The sequence below is a fragment of the Leptonychotes weddellii genome, chromosome X (assembly GCF_054177405.1).
Source record: "Leptonychotes weddellii isolate Sample4059 chromosome X, ASM5417740v2, whole genome shotgun sequence".
Taxonomy (NCBI): Eukaryota; Metazoa; Chordata; class Mammalia; order Carnivora; family Phocidae; genus Leptonychotes; species Leptonychotes weddellii.
This window is the reverse complement of record NC_138385.1, coordinates 33,702,974-33,725,327: the sequence shown is the minus strand read 5'-3', so window position 1 is coordinate 33,725,327 and position 22,354 is coordinate 33,702,974. Positions and strand designations below refer to the sequence as shown.

The 22,354-nt window shown below is 34.8% G+C and overlaps 1 protein-coding gene across 1 annotated transcript in view; it reads left to right on the top strand.

Moving 5' to 3' along the window:
- Positions 1 to 22,354, top strand: part of COL4A5 (collagen type IV alpha 5 chain) — a 213,472-nt gene that overhangs the window by 145,450 nt on the left and 45,668 nt on the right. Inside the window, exons 30-36 of the mRNA XM_081808437.1 lie at positions 9,272 to 9,385; positions 14,298 to 14,465; positions 15,776 to 15,865; positions 16,403 to 16,552; positions 17,944 to 18,042; positions 19,414 to 19,503; positions 19,899 to 20,038. Coding sequence (XP_081664563.1) covers positions 9,272 to 9,385; positions 14,298 to 14,465; positions 15,776 to 15,865; positions 16,403 to 16,552; positions 17,944 to 18,042; positions 19,414 to 19,503; positions 19,899 to 20,038 — 851 coding nt within the window. The remainder of the gene's footprint in view (positions 1 to 9,271; positions 9,386 to 14,297; positions 14,466 to 15,775; positions 15,866 to 16,402; positions 16,553 to 17,943; positions 18,043 to 19,413; positions 19,504 to 19,898; positions 20,039 to 22,354) is intronic.

Genomic DNA, 22,354 nt, shown 5'->3' with positions numbered 1-22,354 from the left:
CCAATATGGTATGAAAGTTTCAGTTGTTCCACATTCTCTCCAACATTCGGTATTAATCAGTCTTTTCATTTTTGAGTTTTGGTAGGTGTGTTGGTAACATATCTTGGTCTTAGTTTTCATTTCCCTGATGACTAATGATGTTGAGCTCTTTTACTTGTACTGGTGGATTATTTACACATTTGAATATTTTTCCCATTTTAAAATATGGGTTGTTTCTGTTTTAATTGTTAAGTTGGAAGTGATCTTTATATATTCTGTGTACTGATCTTTTGTGAAATATATGTTTATGAGTATTTTATCCCTATCTGGTTTGCCTATTCATTTTTATCAGTGTATTTCAATGAATAAAAGTTTTAGTCATTGATGTTTCATTTATCTGTTCTTTATATAATTATTATTTTCTGTTTTGTCTAAGAAACCTTTCCCAAAGTTGCAAAGATATTTTGTTTTATTTTATAAATTTTATGATTTTAGCATTTATGTTTAAGACTATCATCCATCTCAGATAATTTTATTAAACATTATTTCTTCAAAATAGTTCCCTCCCCATTGGATTACTTTGGCATCTGTGTCAAAAATCAGATGGCTATATATGTGTAGGTCTATTTTGTGTTGTCAATTCTACTTATCTATTATTTACTTATCTATTTTACTATCCTTAAGGCAGTACCAACTATTTATATTACTGTAGCTTTATAATAAGACTTGATGTCAGGTAATGTAAGTCCTCCAAGTTTGTTCTTTTTAAAAAATTTCTTTGGATATACTATATCCTTTGCCTTTATTCTCAGGATGGTTTAAATTTGTATTTCCATTAATATGAATAAAATTGTACATCTTTTCATATGCTTAAGGGACATATTTTTCCTGTGAACTGCTCATGTCCTTTGCTCATTTCTCCATTGATTTCTTCTGCCCCCTTAATTCTGATTCCCCTAATTATAAAAAGGAATAGAATTAGCCTAGCTGGTTTGGCAATTGTTTTTTTCCTTACTGGTTTGCAAGGAATGGGACTCTCCTGGTCAGTATTTTGACCCCCAGAGAATAATCTGAACAGCTCTGTACTCCTAAAGCATGTTGGATTGATTCCCATTAAAGCCATATGACATCATAGCCCAATTTAGCCAGCCTAGATTCAGCCAGCAAAAGCCCCAAACTAGCCCAATACAAATTCTTCTTAGATAAGCTCTTTTAAAAATACCTGTTTTCAAGTAAACAGTTCTGGCCAGCTGTAAACTGTAACACTCAAAGTTATCGTTGTGTTTCCCACCAATTATCTACCCCAGTTTAGACATGTGACCCCAAAATTGCAGATAGAGACATTCCAAATGATAAGCTATGTGTCAAACAGTCTCCATATGGAAATTGCTCATTCATGATACTTTGTTTATTAAAATGTCCGTGAGATGGGTTAAGAAGAAATGGATTGAAGCCTATTTTATTTTCTTAAAGATTTTATTCATTTATTTGCCAGAGAGAGAGAGACAGAGAATAAGAAGGGGGAGCAGCCGGCAGAGGGAGAAGCAGGTTCCCTGCAGAGCCGGGGGAGCCCGATGTGGGTGGGACTCGATCCCAGGACCCTGGGATCACAACCTGAGCCGAAGGCAGACGCTTAACTGACTGAGCTACCCAGGCATCCCTGAAGCCTAATTTAAACATCAATGTCTTAATAGACATTTATTTTCCTAATCTTTGAAAGGAAGTATAAGATCCTCATATCCTAATAAGAATCATTCTCAAATATTAAAGCCCCAGCACAGTTCCTAAGGTGGTAGAAGAAAAAGAATTTGGGATATCCTGCCATGTAATTCCTTCATTCCTCAAACATTATGTTCTTATTCTGTACCAGGTCCTGCTTGAGTCACTAAGAATACAAAGGCATAGAGTCTGTTCTCTGACTACTGTAAGAAAATCTAGGTGGTATCACTATGATAGTGGTTATTTCATCTGGAACTTTTATGAAAATGTATCACTAATGTTTTGGGTCACTAAACCACAGTCAGAACTCAGTAAGCAGCTCACAATAAAAGTTCACCTAGCAGACACATTTATACCAGTGGCTGGGCATTAGAACCTAGTAATCTTTCCTAATAGGAGAGATTGATAGAGCACTTTCAAAGCAAAATAGTGACCAATAATAAATTAAATAGGCTAATACCCATCAGGAAAGAACGATATGAGGATGAAAATGTGCTTAAGACTCAACAGTGGAATCACATTAAACAAAAAAGAAAAAAAAAGATGACTTTGGAAACATTCAGTTTGTCTCATATGTTACTTTTGTTCAGGGCCTCATCTAAGGTACCTTGGGAGACTTCATAAAGGAGGTGAGGCTTGAGCTGTATCCTTATAGAAGGATGTTCCAGGTAGCAGGAATAACATGCAAAAGTATTGTGACACATAGAATGGCACAGAAGTGGAAATATTGAAAGAAATAAAAATTATAATTTGCAAAAAAATTCTATATCTAAAAATTAATAAAATATGCCTAATGTATTTGTGGAAAAAATTAAAACTCCATTATTAACAACTTGAAAAAAGGTAAAGTTAATTGGTTGATAAATCATATGTATGCATGGGAAAGCTGAATGATGTCAGCTCCTTCCAAATTTGCCTAAATATAATGCATTTTCAGTGAGAATTGAAGTAGGAGTTTTTTGGAAGCACTTGACATAATTGATTCTGAAACTTAACATTTACCAAACATATACTAAAATATATTTCAGTATCTTTGTAATTACAGCATTGTGAACCAGTGCTGGAACAGACAAATAGACCAATATGACAGAGTTAAGAAACATGTATATACAGAACACACACACACACACACACATACACTCATGTGTATACAGAGAAATGTCATCAATTAGTAGGGGAAGAATAGATCCTTAAAAGTTGGTATTGAGTAAATGGTCTCAAATAAATAAATTTCTGATGCATGGTATGTTTAAAATCATAAATTTGAAAAGTAAAATTTTGGGGCGCCTGGGTGGCTCAGTCAAACGGCTGTCTTCAGCTCAGGTCATAATCTCAGGGTCCTGGGATCGAGCCCCGCATTGGGCTCCCTGCTCAGCGGAGAGCCTTCTACTCCCTCTCCCTCTGCTGCTCCCCCTGCTTGTGCTCTCTCTCTCTCTCTCTCGCTCTCTCTCTGTCAAATAAATAAAATCTTAAAAAAAAGCAAAGTAAAATTTTAAAAATATTACAAGAAAATGTGGAAGACAGGGAAAGAGATTTTCGTAGTGCCTTAAGATTATACAATTTTGGCAGGTTTCTTTAATAAAGAGAAAACAAAATTACAAGTAGAAAACTGGGATACTGTAATGCCCAACATCAGGTGGTATTCAGTCCAACTAGACTTGTCATGCTCATTCAAGCATGGGCCATACTTTGCATTGGCTTCATGTAGAAGGATACAAGGATAGGATGTACAGTATTCTAGCAAGGCAGTGTTAAGAGTTTCTTTTCAATGTTAACTCCTCAATATTGACATTTATAGAACATTCCTCCAAGTAAGAGCAGAAAACACATTCTTTTAAAGTGCACGTGGAATATTCATCATGATAGACCATAATCTAGGCCCTAAAACAAACTTTGGCAAATTAAAAATATTGAAATCATACAGTAGATTCTTTTACCATACTGGATTTAACAAGAAATCAGTAATAGAAAGCTATCTGGGAAAATCCTGACATATTCAGAAAATAACCAAAACACTTCAAATAACCCATGAATCAAAAGGGAAATCACCAGGAAAATTAGAAAGTATATTGAATTTAATAAAAATGAAAAGAAAACATCAAATTTGTAGGATGCAGATAAAGAAGTGATTAGAAGAAAATTCATATATGAAAAGCTTTTATTAGAAAAAAAGAACAATCAAAATCAATTATCTAACTTTTAACCTTAAGAAATTAGACAAGGAAAGTAACAATAACTAAAAAAGTAATAATAGAGGAAAATAACAGAGCAGATATCAATGAAATTGAAAACTTAAAAACAATGGAAAAATTTTATGAGACCAAATGAGGTTCTTTGAAAAGATTGATGAAATGGATATACCTCTAGCCAGGCCAGCCAAGAAAAGGGAAGAGACCTATGTTACCATTTTTAGTAATGAAAGGGGGGGCATCATTACAGACCCTATAGACATTCAAAGAATAACAGGGGAGTATGACAAACAGCTGTATGCCTGTAAATTTGACAGCTTGGATGAAATGGATGAGTTTCTTAAAAGATACAAACTACTGAAGCTCACTGAAGAAGAAATAGACAATCCAATATTTATTAAAGAAATTTGGTATGTAGTTAAAATCTTACCAACAAAGAAAGCTACAGATCCAGATGGCATCATTGGTAAATTCAACCAAACATTTAAAGAAGCAATAACACAATTTCCACACAATCTCTCTCCAAAAATAGAAGTGTATAGATTGTTTCCCAACAATTACATGAGGCCAAAACAAAAAACAGGCAATGACATTATAAGAAAAGAAAGTTATAGACCAGTATCTCTCAGGAATATATATATATATATAAAATCTCAAGAAAATATTAGTAAATCAAATATCCAACAATATATAAAAAAAGGTTATATGCTACACCAAGCAAGGTTTATCCTCAGAATACAAGGCTGATTTGAAAAACCAGTGTAATTTGCTTTATCAACAGTCTAAAGAAAAAAAAAAACAGCTATATTAACATCTTAATAGATGCTGAAAATTATTTGGCAGAATTCAACATTTATTCTGAAAAAGTACTCTCACAAAATTAAGAATAAAAGGGAACTTCCTTAGCATGATAAAGAACATTTACAAAAACCTTGATCCATTATATTTAGTGGTGAAAGACTGATTGCTGTTCCCTGAATATATGGAACAGCACAAAGATGTCCTTTCTTACCACTCCTTTTCATTATCATACCATAAGTCCTATAAAGCAATGAAATGCTATAAGGCAAGAAATAGAAATAATATGATGACAGATGGTAGCTACACGTGTGGTGAATATAGTCTAACATACAGAGAAGTTGAATCACTACGTTGTACACCTGAAACTAATGTAACATTGTGTGTCAACTATGTTCAAATAAAAAAAAAAACTCATCACAAAATACCCCCTCCCCAAAAAAAGAAATGAAAGGCATACAGATTAGAAAGGCAGAAATAAAACTGTCTGTATAGGTGACTTGATTTTCTCCATAGAAAATTGAAAACCTACAAAAAAAACTCCTGGAACGAAGAATTGAATTTAGTAGGATCATAGAATACAAGGCAAATATACAAAAATAAATTGTATTTCTCTATGTTAGCAATGAACAACTAGAAATGAAAATTAGACAAAAACAGTATTATTTGAAATAGCATCAAATAACATGAAGTACTTAAGTATAGTTCTAACAAAATATGTGCAGGATCTGTATGTGGAAAACTATAAAACACTTATGACAGAAATCAAACATCCAAACAAATGGGAAGATATTTTGTGATCATGAGTTGGAATGCTCAATATTGTTAACAGTTTCCTCCAGGTTTATTCATAGATTGAACATGTTCCCTAGCAAAACTCTGCAGTAGTTTCTTATTCAAACATTTATTTAGAAAGGGAAAAGACCTAGAATAGCCAAAATAATTTGAGAAAGAGTACAGAATGGGAGGATTCATAGTACTTAATTTCCAAACTTAATGTAAAGCCACAGTGATTAAAATAGTGTGGTATATGTGAAATGATAGACACATATAGATCAATGGAACATAATAGGGAGCCCAAGAATAGACCTATACAATTTGATTTTTGACAAAGTTGCAAAGGCAGTTTCAATAGAAGAGTAAGTCTTTTCAACAAATGGTGCTAAACCAATCGGTCATCCATGTGTAAAATAAAAGAAGACAAACCCCAAACCGTGCTTCACACCTTGTGCAGAAATTAACTCAGAATGGATCATAGACCTAAATGTATAACCTAAAATGATTAAAAAAAAACTTTTGGAACAGAGACAGGCAAACATTTTCTGTAAAGGTCCCGATAGTAAATATTTTAGTTTTTATGGGCCATCTATGGTTTCTGTCATATAATCTTTCTTTTTTCTTTTTTAACAACCTTTAATAATGTAGAAACCATTCTTAGCTCACAGGCAGTTCAAAAACATGCCTATAGTCCAGATTTAGCACATGGGTAGTACTTTAATTATCCCTTGTTTTAGATGAAAGCATAGAAGAAAATCTTTGTGATTGTAGGTTGGGCAGAGTTGTTAGATAAAACATCAAAACATCAAAAACTAATGATGTATGGTGACTAACATAATAAAATAAAATTTTTAAAAAATGCAAAAAAAAAAAGACAAGACCTCTGAAAAGGCCTGGAACCAGGAGTTTTTAAAAAACAAAACAAAAATACATTTAAAAACTGATAAATTGGACTTCATTAAAATGAAATGTACTTTCATATCATTTATCTGACAAAAAGGACTTATGTCAGAATACATAAAGAATTCTCAAGAGTTGGGGCACCTGGGTGGCTCAGTTGGTTAAGCATCTGCCTTCAGCTCAGGTCATGATCCCGGGGTCCTGGGATCAAGCCCCACATTAGGTTCCCTGCTCCGCGGGAAGCCTGCTTCTCCTTCTCCCACTCCCCCTGCTTGTGTTCCTGCTCTCGCTATCTCTCTCTCTCTGTGTGTCAAATAAATAAATAAAATCTTCAAAAAAATAAAATAAATAAATTAAATGTCCTTTTTAAAAAAAAAAAAATGTTCTAAAAGTTTGTAAAATATCAGAATTGGGCTCCCTGCTCAGTGGAGAGCTTGCTTCTCCCTCTCTCTTTCCCTCTCCTTCTCCCTTTCCCTCTGCCACTCTCTCGCTCACTCTCTCAAATAAATAAATAAAATCTTTAAAAAAAAATTCTCAAAAGTCAATAATAAGGAAACAACCAAATTTAAATTTGGAAATATGGGCAAAAGATCTGAACAGATACTTTACCAAAGATATCTGAATATCTAGTAAGTACATATAAAGGTTCTCAATATAATCAGTCATCTAGGAAATGCAAGTCAAAACTAGAAGATAGCATGTCTTATCCTGTCAGAATAGGCTTCAAAAAAGAAGGAAAACTGACAATACCAAGTGCTGCCAAAGATGCAGAGTAACTAAAACTCTCATACATTACTAGTTAGAATTCAAATGGTAGAGCCACTTTGAAAAAGAGTTTGGGAGAAAATATTTGCAAATAGCATATCTGATAAAAGGTTAGTATCCAAAATATATAAAGAACTTATACAACTTGATACCCAAAAAATAAATGATCCAATTAAGAAAAGGGCAGAAGACACGAATAGACATTTTTCCGAAGAAGACATATAGATGGCCAACAGGCACATGAAAAAATGCTCAGCATCACTCATCATCAGGGAAGTACAAATCAAAACTACAATGACATATCATCTTACACCTGTCAGAATGGCTAAAATCAACAACACAAGAAACAACAGGGGTTGGTGAGAATGTGGAGCAAGAGAACACACAGGTGTTGATGAAATGCAAACTGGTGTAGCCACTGTGGAAAACAGTATGGAGGTTCCTTAAAAGGTTAAAAATAGAACTACCTTATGATCCAGCAATTGCACTACTAGGTATTTACCCAAAGAATACAAAAATACTAATTCCAAGGGATATATGCACCCCGATGTTTATAGCAGCATTATCTACAATAGCCAAGTTATGGAAACAGCCCAAGTGTCCATCGACTGATGAATAGATAAAGAAGAGGGAGTAATATATATGTGTGTATACACACACACACACACACACACACACAATGGCATATTACTCAGCCATCAAAAAGAATGAAATCTTGCCATTTGCAATGACGTGGATGGAGTTAGAGAGTATTATGCTAAGCAAAATATGTCAGTCAGAGAAAGACAACTACCATATGATTTCTCTCATATGTGGAATTTAAGAAACAAAATGAAGGAACATAGTGGGGGTTAAAAAGAAAAGCAAATCAAGAAACTCTTAGCTATAGAGAACAAACTGATGATTACCAGAGGGCAGGTGGGTGGGGATGGGTGAAATAGGTGATGAGGAATAAGGAGTGCTCTTGTTATGAGCACCAAGTGTTGCATGGAAGTATTGAATCACTATATTGTCACCTGAAACTGATATTACACTGTATGTTAACCAACTGGAATTTAAAAAAAAAAAAACTTTAAAAAGAAAGAAAAACAGTTTGGTAATTTCTTATAAACATACCCTTACCACATGACCCAGCAATCCCACTCCTAGTTATTTATCCAAGAAAAATGTGAAACTTCACACAAAAACCTGTAGATAGATGTTCATAGCAGCTTTGTTCATAATCAAGAATTGGAAATAGTCTGTTTGTCCTTCAGCTGGTGAATAGATGAACAAATTATGGCATGTTTGCATAATGGGATACTATTCAGCTATAAAAAGTAACAAACTACTGATAGTTACAGCAACTTGGATGAATCTGAATGCATTATGTTAGGGGGAAGGAGATATACTCAAAAGGCTGCATACTGTATAATTGCATTTATATGCCATTCTGGAAAAGGAAGAAATGTAAGATAAAACAGATCAAGCAGTTGTCAGGGAATTAGGGTGTGGAGAGGGTTTGACTACAAGCAGGTACAAGAAGCCTTTTGGTTTGATGGAACTGTATATGTATCTTACATATCTTGATTTGGGTGGTGATTATATGACTGTATACATATGTCAAAACTCATCTAAGTATATTAGAAAAAGAGAATTTTAGTATATGTAAAATTTTCTAGAATAAGAGACAGAAGGTAGAGGGATAGTGAAATTTCCATGATCAAAAAGGCATTTTACTGATGATGGGAGAGGCTTTAGCATGTTTATAGGACATGGGCCGAAGTTAGAAATACGAAGATGTTAAAGGTTATCTACCTTTATTGTTTTTTTTTAAATATATTTTAAACTTAGAGATACTTGCCCAAGATAATTTGCAAGTAAAGGAAATGTGTGTTTTATAATCTTATGTACTATTTTGTGAGGTTGATTTAAGTACTGAAGTTGAGTGCTCAGCATAAGTTATACGTCTGTAACTTTTAATGCATTTCTTGAATCTGCTCTGGGTATTTGTGCATACTTCTCTTGCTCAGTGATTGGATAGCTTTTCAAGATCCCTGCTTAATTTTATATGCCTCTTCACATAGGTATTGTGCTTCCTAATGACTAGTGACTCAGCTATTGTTGTTGTTTTTAATATCTAAACTATATTTATTTCCCTAAAGGTGATGTTGGGCCAAACGGACAACCTGGGCCAATGGGACCTCCTGGGCTTCCAGGAATAGGTATTCAGGGACCACCAGGGCCACCAGGGATTCCTGGACCAATAGGCCAACCTGGTAAGATTGGAGTAAATAATTGTGCATTTTTGTAGCATTCATTATATAGAGGTTGGCTAGTTCATCAGTAAACTACAACTACAACATCAGTAAACTACAACAGGAAAACCTGTTTTCCAGAAAACAGATTTCAGAGGTAACATGTCTCCTTGTATAATTTTGTAAAATTGAAAAAGTACAGATCACAGCATAAGAGTTTCTTTAATCCCTGATACTTTCCTTCCCTGTTCATTTAAAATTGATCTATTAACAAATAATGCAATTTCACAATTGCAGTATGTTGCCTCAGCATACAATCATTGAGCTAGTTACAGTCTTGGAATCACAGAACTAAGAACTTGCAGTGCTGATTATTTCAGACCTGAGTAGCTGTACAGAATTAATAGACCTTTTTAAAACCTCGTAACATTTCTTTTTTATACAGATATGCAAAACAAAAACAAATAAAAGATATGCAAAACAAGTTTTGTCAGCTTGTAACCTAATAGAGAATCATATGGTTCTTCTATGTTTGTCTGAGAACTTACTTCAGTTTTGTGGATTCTGAGCCATCTGGTGAGGCTCACTGAGGGCCACTCTTGGGCCAGTATGTTATTGCAAGGCAATGTAATAATTCATAAAGTTAGAATAAATATGGAAAACTTAATCATTCCTTAATTTACATGAATATGTCAGATGACTTAAACTCACAGTTCAGATGTACATACATTGATTTTGAAACAGTAGAAATATATTTTCTGACCTTAAATAGCAATAAATACTTTGTTAGTTATTATGCTAATAATCTGGAAACACCAGTTAACAATATAAAAAGCCTGGAAAGTAAAGGTTGTTTTTGCTTATGTTCTTTTTTTTAAATTTTGTGTTATGGCCCATTGTACCTTTTTTTTTTTTAATGGCCCCTAACATGTCACTACTGATTTAAAAATGAGAAAACTTACGGTGTTGCTTTGAACCAGGTTGTTAAAAAGTAGCTGCGTCAACACTCAAGAAAAAAACCATTCTGTTCAACTAGCATAGCAAAGGGATCTTGAGAAAAAACAATTTTTAGGTTTGGTCATTATAGTCTTGGCCTGCTGTTCTACAAAGATGGCTAAAATGAATTTATCATTCCTGTTATGTTTTGTCATTTCTTTTGTTTCCCAAAATTACATGAGGTTTTGGAAGCATTTTGAATTCTTAAATCACAGCTAAGCAAGAATGAAAAGAAACTACTGTTAATACCAATCTGAACAAAATAAGGGTACATTTATTTGTACTTTATGCTTTTTCAAATTTAGCTAATACTCTAAATGTTTCATTCATCTAATGTTCTTTTTAACTGATGGATATATAGGTATATTAATTTATAAAGTCTAGATAGGATGGACAGGGGAAAAGTAATGGTGTTGAATTTAATCTCATTTCTTTCTCTGTAAATATATACTTTGCCATAAAATTCAAGATCTTAACTAATATGGTTCAATAAATGAAGTTAACAGCAATTGGCATGAAAATGTATTGAATGAATGCTTATTAATATAAATATGTTATCAAATCACAATTTTTTTTACTACAGGATAGATCACATTTTATATTTAATACTAGCCCATATACTCACTTTTTATATAAATTTATTTATATCACCAAATCAGATTATCTTAGCCTATTTCAAAAGCATTGTAATTTCTGTTTATACATCTCAATGAATAAACAGATCAGCAACACTGTTACTAATACCTTGATACACCTGACTTGCACTGCATGGCTGAAATTCTAACTACCAGTGTTTTTTTAATAAGCTTATTTAATATACTTGTGTTTCATTTTGCAATAGAAAACTTAATGCAAAGTATTCTATATGGTCATCTCTCTAGTATAAATGTTTGCATGATGCTTTTCAAGCTTTTTTGACTCCAGTTTTCTGCTGTAATTTAATTAAGCTTTACTATTTTTCATTCTCTTTTCCAAGGCAGGATACACAGTTTAATGCATGTTTATAAATTAAGGAACTGTTGAATATCAAGTCCTCATTTGACAGCAGGGAAATAAAAGAAAAAAAATGCCAAAGGATAAGAAGCAAAATGCTTTTCATTCCATGCCCTACTAATCCAGGCAGAAATGGAAATTGTTGATTCTTGCTATTTGATCTGGCTATTAGCTAGAAGATTGCTGCTTTAGTGAATCTTTAAGAGGTCAGTTAAATATACTCAATTCTGTGTCCACAGATCATACCCTAACCTGAGCCAAATGTACTGTAATGCTTGCCCAGTCTCAGGAGAAAGTGCAATCAGTTCAGCCTCATCCCCACTAATGTGAAACAAAGAAACAAGGAATTAGTCATGTCATTTCATAGATGAAGTTTCCTAACCCATTTTCATCTATGGAGTTTTCTAACTTTTTTCCAGCTATCAAACCCTTGGGGTGTGTGTGTGTGTGTGTGTGTGTGTGTGTGTGTGTGTGTGTGTAAAGTTCTCACGATAATATGTGTTTTTGGAATTTTCCCCTTTTTTCACTAACTGGTCCCATTTGGCTGCCAATACATTTACAGCATCTACACACCCCTAATGTACTTACCCTCTATAGATATAGCCATATAATTCCTATTATATAAGGAGATTCAGCAGAGCTTTTGAATTTATGTTGACTGTTTTCATTCTTGATCTTACCAGGATGCCTATTTCTGACAGTATTCATGGAAAAGATCTATGCTGTGAAAAGTACAGCATAATATCTGTTACTACTACAAATAACAATGAAAAAATCTTTGCTAGTACATGCAGGTTGTTTAATCATACTCATCTGCTAATAATTATTGAGTTCTCTGTACCTAAGCTGTTACAGTATAAAATCAAATTTAGTTTTAAGTTCTAACTTATCTTTAAGAGGTTAAGTTCCAAAAGGATTATTCAAAGCAATATAAGGATCAGAGACAAGAGTGTAAAGCTGATCTTCATCAAAAAGCATTACTTTTTGTAAATGTAAATACTTTATTGTGTCTCTATTGGGGAATACATTTCAGTTATAGAATATTGCTATATGAACATCTGAACGAATTCCTAAAATAAGTTCTTTACTCATTACTACTAATATATGATAGTCTTGAATCAGTATCTAATAACTTCTATTTGTAGACTTTTTTGTTCTCATCTTGACATGCTTAGTTTTGTTTCCTAACCTAATCAGTCTTTTTGCAACTTGCTTCTGCTTGGGTGGTTCATCTTGCTACTGAACTGTAACTCCTGCTTCTTGAACTTCAGGTCTACCAGGTACAGTAGTTATTTCTCAAAAGCTGGATCTTAAAGTAAAGCTTTAAACATGAAAAACAAACAAGATTTGTCCAGGTTTAAGTCTTTGGTTTTTTTCCCCATTATTTTGTAGAGCATATTTCAAAGGACAAATTAGTTATCTTAAAAACTCAGCTATCAAAAACTAGTTGGGCTATAACAATAAGGAGTGATCCAGATAGAGCTATAATAGTGCTCACTATTAGGTATCTCATCATACGTCACAAATATAATAATGTAAAATATCTCTCCCCTTTCTATAGTATTTTCAATGAAATGACAGCATTGGAACCATTACTGTGGTTCCATGGAATTTCTCTAATCTTCAAAGTGAATTTTATCAGTTTAAGGACATGCTGGTATATGACATCAAACAAAACTTAAAATCCCAGCATCTTGCGCTATTATAAAAATAATTGTGAATTTTCAACAATAAAATTAGGTCTTGTTGTTGAAGGGACACTTTGGAATGGTCACCTGGCGTCACCTGGCTCAGCCTCCAGCTTCCAGTCAGTTGTATTCCCATTTAACAGATGTAGATCAACAATATTAAGTGACCCACTAAGTCACATACCTGATAGGAATTGGAGTGGGAAGTTGCCTTATGTTTGTAGAGCAGTTCTTTTCCCTAAAATATATTCTTTTTTAACCATTTTGTCTCAGAGTAGTTCAGTCTTACAGAACTTATTAAGGTTAAATATTTTTTCAGTGTCATATTTTTTTCTGTAAAATCCTGGTTGGAATACTGAGAAGTAAAATTTAACAACAAAAACTGATGGTGTAATGTATCATTAAAGTAACATGTAGGGGCACCTGGGTGGCTCAGTCATTAAGCATCTGCCTTCGGCTCAGGTCATGGTCCCAGGGTCCTGGGATCGAGTCCCACATCGGGCTCCCTGCTCCGTGGGATGTCTGCTTCTCCCTCTCCCACTCCCCCTGCTTGTGTTCCCTCTCTCACTGTGTCTCTCTCTGTCAAATAAATAAAATCTTAAAAAATAAAAATAAAAAATAAAATAATTTCCTTAAAAAATAAAATAAAATAACATGTAAAATGAAGCTAAAATAAAGTCAAAAAGGTCCACGTAATGGGATTATTCAGTAATTGATCATTTTTATGGATTATAGAAATATATCCCAATAATCCATAGTACCTTAGAGCAGTGCAAATCGAAATGCAGTCAACGGACCAATGTCAGATCACAAGCTGCTTGTTACCAGTCTGTATTGGAATTAGAAGAAATTGAGAGTAAGCATTTAGAAACTTATATGGTAATTTGACAGTGTAATTGTATTTGTTGAATATAATAACCAAAAGGTAGTAATGTATGTCTTTGGTTTTTTATTTTAGTTTTTTTAGTAATTTTTATTGTGTTTTATGAAAATATTAGTCCATGGTGGACCAGGAATTAAGAAAATATTGGTCTTTCACTGGAAATAATTTGAGAAGCACTTTCATAGAGAAATATGCTTGAAAATCCTAAAGTTTGATTGTTAGGTCATTTTATATGCATGATACCAAAAGTATCTCTGACTCACTGTTAGGTTTGTTATACACAGGAGTCTATCATTTGTTTGCTAGAAAAATAATCAGATACCTCTTTTAAAACTACTTCAAAACTTGTTAATATTGGTGTTGTATTAACTAGGCCTGCATGGAATACCAGGAGAGAAGGGAGATCCGGGGCCTCCTGGGTTTGATGTTCCAGGACTCCCTGGAGAGAGAGGCAGTCCAGGGATTCCTGGAGCACCTGGTCCTATGGGACCCCCCGGAACACCAGGGCTTCCAGGAAAAGCAGGTGCCTCTGGATTTCCAGGTAATTCATTTAAAGTTTTCTCTGGTTTTGGATTCAGGAAATTAAAACTAATATAATTCTGGTATATTATTTTCTTGTTGTACTTTTCTGGATTGACACTGTCCCTTAAGGAAAAGTGTTAAATGTCTTTGCAAGAAATTTACTTTGCTATTTTTATTACATTTTTTCTCTGAGATTTCTGGTCACATACTGCTATATAAAAAATGATCCCACAATTTAATGGTTTAATTCAACCTTTTTATTTTGTTCAAGATTTTGTGGGTCAGGAATTAAGGCATGATTTGATGGGGTCATTTATCTCTGATCCACATGGCACCAACTGGAGTGGTTGGGATGAAGGATCTACTTCCAGGATGGCACTTCTCTGACACCTGAGTGTTCTATGCCCTCTTCATATGGTCTCTCATTATCCATAATGCCCCTTCAACATGGCTTGGAATCCTTACATTATGGTAAAGTCAGAGCAGTTGCTCTCCTTCTAGAGGCAGCTGGCTTCCAAAAGAGAGGATCCCCCAAACTAAAAGCGAGTGTTCTAAAAGCCCCGGGTGAAAGCTGCAAGACTTCTTATGATCTAGCCTTGAGAGTCATTCAGTGTCATTAAGTCAAGGGCAAGGCACAGAGTCAGCCCAAATTCAAGGAGAGAAGGCTGCACAAGGGTGTGTATACTGGGAAGTGTGGTGAAGCCATCTTTGGAGATTAGCTACCACAGTGAGTCTTTTTATTTTTATTTTTTGAGAGAGAGAAAGAGTGAGCCCAGGGGTGGGGAGGGGCAGAGGGGGAGGGAGAGAAAGAGAATCTTAAGTAGGCTCCACGCCCAGTGCTGAGCCCAATGCGGGGCTTAATCCCACTATCCTGAGATCATGACCTGAGCCAAAATCAAGAGTCAGATGCTTAATTGACTGACTGAGCCACCCAGGCGCCCCAGAGCCTTTTTATTCATACATATCAACAGTAGTGGTCGCTAAGGTTACAACAGTTAAAAAGGGGTAAAACTTAGTGCCTTCCTTCCAACACTCAATAGTCTTCCAGTTGACATCTTAAAAGTTATCTTTTAGGGCGCCTGGGTGGCTCAGTCATTAAGCGCCTGCCTTTGGCTCGGGTCATGATCCCAGGGACCCTGCTCAGCGGGGAGCCTGCTTCTCCCTCTACCCCTCCCCCCTGCTCCCACGTGCTCTCTCTCTCTCTCTCTCACTCACTGTTGCTGTCGCTTTAGCTCTTTCTCAGATAAATAAAATCTTTTTAAAAAAAGTTATCTTTTATTTTTCCAAGGTCAAGGAAAAGTAAAAATTAATTATTGATATTCTTCAAAGGTGCCAAAGGTGAAATGGGTATGATGGGACCTCCAGGCCCACCAGGACCTTTGGGAATTCCTGGCAGGAGTGGTGGTCCTGGTCTCAAAGGTAATATTCAGAGTTGGCTGGTAGATGCATGTAAGAGAGAAAATTAAACATTATTTTATGTCAATATAGAATATTTTTATTTGAGTGCTTTAAAATGAGCAATGCTTACTTATATTTTGTTTCTAGGTGACATGGCATTTTTAAAAAGTTTTTATTTAAATTCTAGTTAGTTAACAGAGTGTAATATTGGTTTCAGGAGAATTCAGTGATTCATCACTTATGTGACATGGCATTTAAGTACATTCTATTTTCGATTTGGTGGCATACACAGTTTGGATACATGAAACGTGGTAAATGCTCAGCTCAAAAATACAGTTTCAATAATTGTCAAAGAACCCCAGAAAATAGAAGGAGTGTTATTTGAGTGTAAAAATGTGTGTGAGTTCAAGTTACTCATAGACAATAACAGTAATGCCTAAGTGTTTTGGATGGTCAGTGGCCTACTAAATTACGGAACATATGAATAATCTTTATATGCGTTAATCCTGGAAGGACGAATCTGATCTGTTGTGTCCTCTCCACACATGTTGGTTTTAGGTGATGATGGTTTACAGGGTCAGCCAGGACCTCCTGGCCCTGAAGGAGAAAAAGGTGGTAAAGGAGAGCCTGGCCTTCCAGGCCCTCCTGGACCAGTGGATCCAGATCTGCTGGGCTCAAAAGGACAGAAAGGGGACCCTGGCTTACCAGGTGAGTAATGCATTTATTTGTGAATGTATTTACTGATTTATCTCAAGTTTCATTTTAAATAGCATGAAAAGTGATTTGTAGTGTAGGAGTCACCAACAAAAGGCAGGTCAAATTTTTGGTAATGAAAATTTTCACCGAGCTGTATTGTTTCAGTGATCAAGTTTTATTTAAGTATTTTCTTTGTAGTTTAATCTGTTGCAAACTATGAACTCTTAAAATAGACTTAAGGCAATCACCTTCAGGCTTTCCAGAAAGCAATATAGGATGTGGTTAAGAGAATGGATATATAGCCAGAATCACTTGGAAAACAGATTTCAGTGTTGGAGAAATTTGCTGGTCCCTTAAATTTTTTCCCTTGAGACTGGATGGGGATGAGTAGTACATTATTGCCCTGCAATGTTTTGATATACATATCATACTTGGCTTTTAAATGCAGTTCATTGCTATTCTGCCTTGGCAGAATAAACAAGTATTGGACTATGAATAGCCGGGCAAGCTCAGCTGTGGGGGAAGTTGCTGAAAGTAGGGTTAGGGAACAACTGTGTTACTATAGTTATTTTATTAGAAACAAATAAGATATGAAGTATTACACTGACTTTTTAAATTAAAAAAATCTTTTTTTCTTTTTATAAAAGTATAACATAACAAGACATCAAAAAGTAGGTAAGCACAAATTAATAAAGTGCTTACGATCCAATCTGTATAGTATAGCCTTTCAAACAACATGGAACTTTAAAATTAGCTATCTTTATTTGCAGCTTATAGTAAAGTTTGTGGCTCTTTTTGTGTTGTAACCATTAATATTGTCAGCCCATGTGTGCCTGTGAGTGTGTGTGGGTGTATGTGTATACACAGATACTATGTTTCCCTATGAGAAGGACTTGGTGGGATTTTTCCTCAAAAAAGAGTTTAAGACATTACTGTAGTTTTGTATGTCATCACAAAAGAGGTAGGGACACCTAATTTTTTATTATTGTTAAAATGAGATACCTTTCTTGAATTACTCCTTACGTCTTCTCTTTCAATTATGCCTTCTGTAAAATAGAGGCAGTAATCTATATTATAATAGGATTATTAAAGATAGTTATCGAATCTAAAAGATAGCCTAAAGATAATCTGCCCCAATTCTTTCATTTTACAGTGTAAAAAACTGAGGCCCAAAGAGGAAAATGACTTAGTTATTGAGTGCTTTGAATTTCTTAATGGTAGCTAAATAAAAAGTGGAGGAGTTTAATATGTGTCCAGTGCTATTGGTTCATACTCTATCAGAATATCATGAGTTCCTGCATTTCATTCATAGTTCAGAATTTGGGTTGCTTGCTTTCCCAAATTATTTTTAATGGATTAATGATATCAACCTAACTTGTCTTCCTTATACTCATCCTTGGAAGGTATTCCTGGAGTTTCAGGGCCAAAAGGTTACCAGGGTTTGCCTGGAGACCCAGGGCAACCTGGACTGAGTGGACAACCTGGATTACCAGGACCATCAGGTAAGTATGACAGACCACCTATAGCAATTGAATGGCTGATCCTAGATCCTAGGAAAGTAATTATGTATTTATCACATGTGATGATGTGTTTTTTTTGTTTGTTTATTTTTTGTGATGATGTTTTGGAGTAGCTACTGAGATGTGGAGCTCTTTTTTAGCAAAAATGTTGCCATTTGGCCCAAGTGTCAACTGACAAAGTTTGTAGGATATTTTGCTTTGCTCAGTTTCTTCTTTTTCTGGCAGTCAGGATGTAAACAGAATAAGAAGTACATCCAAATAAGGTGGTGTGTTTTATTTACACACACTGCAACATGTATAAATGAGACAATTATCTGGTAGGTGCTGAAAAATTTACCTTTTTTTAGTTATTGCCTTTAGACAAGTCAATCATTAAACCATGTAAAGATGGCTGCTGATTCTATTTTTTAAAGTTTTTAGGGACAAAAATTTCACAACCTACCTTGGTAGTCTCTTTCAGCATTAATCACCCTTAGAGTCAACATGGATTTTTTTCTTATTTCTAATAAAACTCTTGCTGCTTCTTAAGCCATTTTCTTTTAGTTAGGCCCCAAAGGAATAAAGAGCAGCTGGTCTCCATCCTCATAGGAGTCCTTCAGGTCAGTTATTCTGCTCTAGACTCTGTACTACATTGCCTTGATATATAGTTCCTTTCTATCCTTCACATCTTCTGCATTCTCTTCCCCAAGTTGGAAGTCAGTGTGAAAGAAAAAAATAAAAGAAAAAAAGTTTAAGGCAACATTGTGGTCCTTAGAAAATCCCTAGGTAACACCACAGCTCATGCACCTGAGCTCTAGGAAGAATGTATAAGCACAGCAGCCATGACTGTTGGGGGTGACAGTATAGTACCTCTCCCTCAGCCTTTATCTATCTCTGGCCTAATGTCCTGGGAGTATATCATAACAGGATACCACTTTCCGTTTACTGCTTTCACATAATCAGACTTACGTGGGAAAGGCACTTCTCAGTCTTTTAAAAGCAGACTTGTTATATTGGATTTATCTGTGATAAATACAGTAAGGGTAGTTATGCACATAATATGAATAGGACTTCAGGTGATTGGAATTGTTTTAGGACAAGAAACAAGGTGTCCTGGTAAAATTTTTGCATTTTCAAAACTGATTTGTATTAGGAGACCTCTGTTATTCTGTTTATATTGTAATATGTCCCTAAGGAGATTTCATAGGTACCTTTTGCCTGTTTTATGCTGAGTTAGATCTGTGGAACTTAATCATGTATTAAGATTTCATCCATCTAATCCCATGCTTACATTATAATTACAACCCACTCCAAGAAATCAGGCAACCTCAATATTGCTGACTTGTCTTAATTTAACCAATTTAACTTTTCTAGGTCCCAAAGGTAACCCTGGTCTCCCTGGGAAGCCAGGACTTACAGGACCTCCTGGACTTAAAGGAAGCATAGGTGATATGGGTTTTCCAGGTCAGTGATGGAAATCTCCCATATATTTAATCCCATTAATGGCAGATGGTTCATTCTCTTTGTTATTAAAATAGAGACTGGTGTTGATAGAATCAAACTGAGACAATAACTAAGGTAATCAGTGGATAGAGCTCTCTCATCACACAAATATTTGAAGTGGGGATTAAGGGACAGAGTTTTAGAAACCTTAAGAGTAAGGATCCACAAACATGTATCTTTTCTCTCACTGTACCCCTTTCTCTTAAACTTCCTTGAAAAATAGTTGTAAAGGATCATTCTATAATTCAGAATTTGCAGAGTTCTTTTTTTAAACCTTTTCCCTTAGTCATAAGCATCATAGACATGCCATGAATAAAGAAATTTTGTAAAAAATGCATGTTATGTGTTTTCAACAGGCCCTCAGGGTGTGAAAGGGTCTCCTGGACCTCCTGGAGTTCCTGGACAACCTGGCTCCCCAGGATTACCTGGACAGAAAGGAGAAAAAGGTGATCCTGGTGTTTCAGGCATTGGTCTTCCAGGTCTTCCCGGCCCAAAGGTAACCCTCTACTCTAGGCATACACCTGAGCAGATGTGATTTTTTTAAAATACTGTGCTCATTCCTAATTCTTCATTAAACAAACTATACAATGACATGGTATATTCTGGAAATTCATTCCTCCTGTTTTCTCTTTGTAAGAGGTTATGTTTTAGGGTTTGTAGCCAATCCAAAAAGGTATGTGTGGGGGAAACATTCTGATTTCTTTATTTTCCCTCTATCTTAATCTCTGAGTATATTTCAGTAAACCAAAGGTAAATTCCTGCCTGGCTTTGGTTTTCTTTTCCCATCTTGGTGGTGGAATGTTGATCTATATCCTAATATTATTATTAACTAATATAAAGAGACTTATAAACAAAGTAACTTATGCGATTAATGAAGGTGCAGTAGTATTCTTAACTGCATATCTGAAGTAGTTCTCTTAAAACAGTTTTACATGTCCCTCCATGCCCCTAGTCAGTGTGAAAACTTTGGCAGTGTTTCTCGATCAATCAAATTTAGAATGTATCTTAGAATCATTAGACTCAACAAATATTTAATAGCTGCTTAATTCCATGTAAAAAGGTAGTAAGTCCTACTGATTTGTGGAAGTACTTTTTAACTAGCAGAGATGCATCCATTGTCTATTATATATGTTGCAAATATTTTCTCCTAATTAATCATTTGTCTTATAATATTGTTTAATCATTCAGTCAGACCACAAAGCTAGGAAGTATTAGGAAAAGAAGGGTGTTACTAACCTTCCATGGAATTAATGAAAATTCCCACTAAGAATGTACTGAATAATGTGGGTGTTTTTTCCTTTTAAGCTGTCATTTTAATTTTTTTAAATTTAAAAAAATATTTTATTATTGATGTTAATTCCAGTATAATTAACATACAATGTTCCATTAGTTTCGGGTGTACAAAATAGTGATTCAACACTTCCCTACAATACCCAGTGCTCATCACAGCAAGTGCACTCCTTGATCCCCATCACCTAGTTCACCCATCCCTCCACCCACCTTCCCTCTGGTAACCATCAGTGTGTTCTCTATAGTTGAGTCTGTTTCTTGCTTTGTCTCTTTTTTTTTGTTCAGTGATTTAACTCGTGAAATTTGAATAATGTTTTAAAGATAATTTCTTTTTAATAGTATACAAAAAGATTTTAGTTTGATTGCGTAGTCAATCAACTTATTGTAAGACATAATCAGGAGAAATTTCTGCATATTAACTGCAAATTAACAGTGTAAAGTCTATTGAAATGATGCTGAATATTTTCTGTTCTACTTAAATTTTACCAGTAATACATGACTACATTAAAAAAATGATAATGCAGACATATCAAGGGTAAAAGTGAAAATCTCCTTCATAACACATCTTCTTTATTCCATTCCCATCGCTATAGATATCTACTGATAATAGTGTATAAATTTGAATCCCTTGCCATACATATTTTTATGTATATATACAAAATTTGGGGTTTCCTATGTGTATTGTATATGTGTAGAGTCATAGAATACACACTATTCTGTATTTGCTTTATCACTTATATCTTTTAATCTTTCTATTTGATTATATCTTAGACAATTTTCTTTGTCACTGTACTTTTTTTTATTATGTTCAGTTAGCCAGCATATAGTACATCATTAGTTTTTGATGTAGTGCAACGATTCATTTGTTGCATGTAACACCCAGTACTCATCACAACACTGTACATTATTTTTAATAGTTGCATGATATTCTATTGTAAATAATATCGTAATGAATATTCTTAGACATATCTGTGGACACATGTATAATTATTTATGCTGTATAGATTCCTAAAAGTGAAATGTCTGGGTCAAAAGATAAGTACATTTAGGTTTTTGTTTTTTAAAGTTTTTATATTAATAGTAACCAGTAAACTTGATTTTAAAAATCAACCAGTATGACTGATATGAGGAATTCTTAATCTCAGGAAACAAACTGAGGGTTGCTGGAGTGGTGGGGGGTGGGAGGGATGGGGTGGCTGGGTGATAGACATTGGGAAGGGTATGTGCTATGGTGAGTGCTGTGAATTGTGTAAGACTGTTGAATCACAGACCTGTCCCTCTGAAATAAATAATACATTGTATGTTAAAAAAAAAGAAGATAGTAGGAAGGAAAAAATGAAGGGGGCGGAAATCAGAGGGGGAAACGAACCATGAGAGACTATGAACTCTGAGAAACAAACTGAGGGTTCTAGAGGGGAGGGAGGTGGGGGGATGAGTTAGCCTGGTGATGGGTATTAAAGAGGGCACGTACTGAATGGGGCACTGGGTGTTATACGCAAACAATGAATCATGGAACACTACA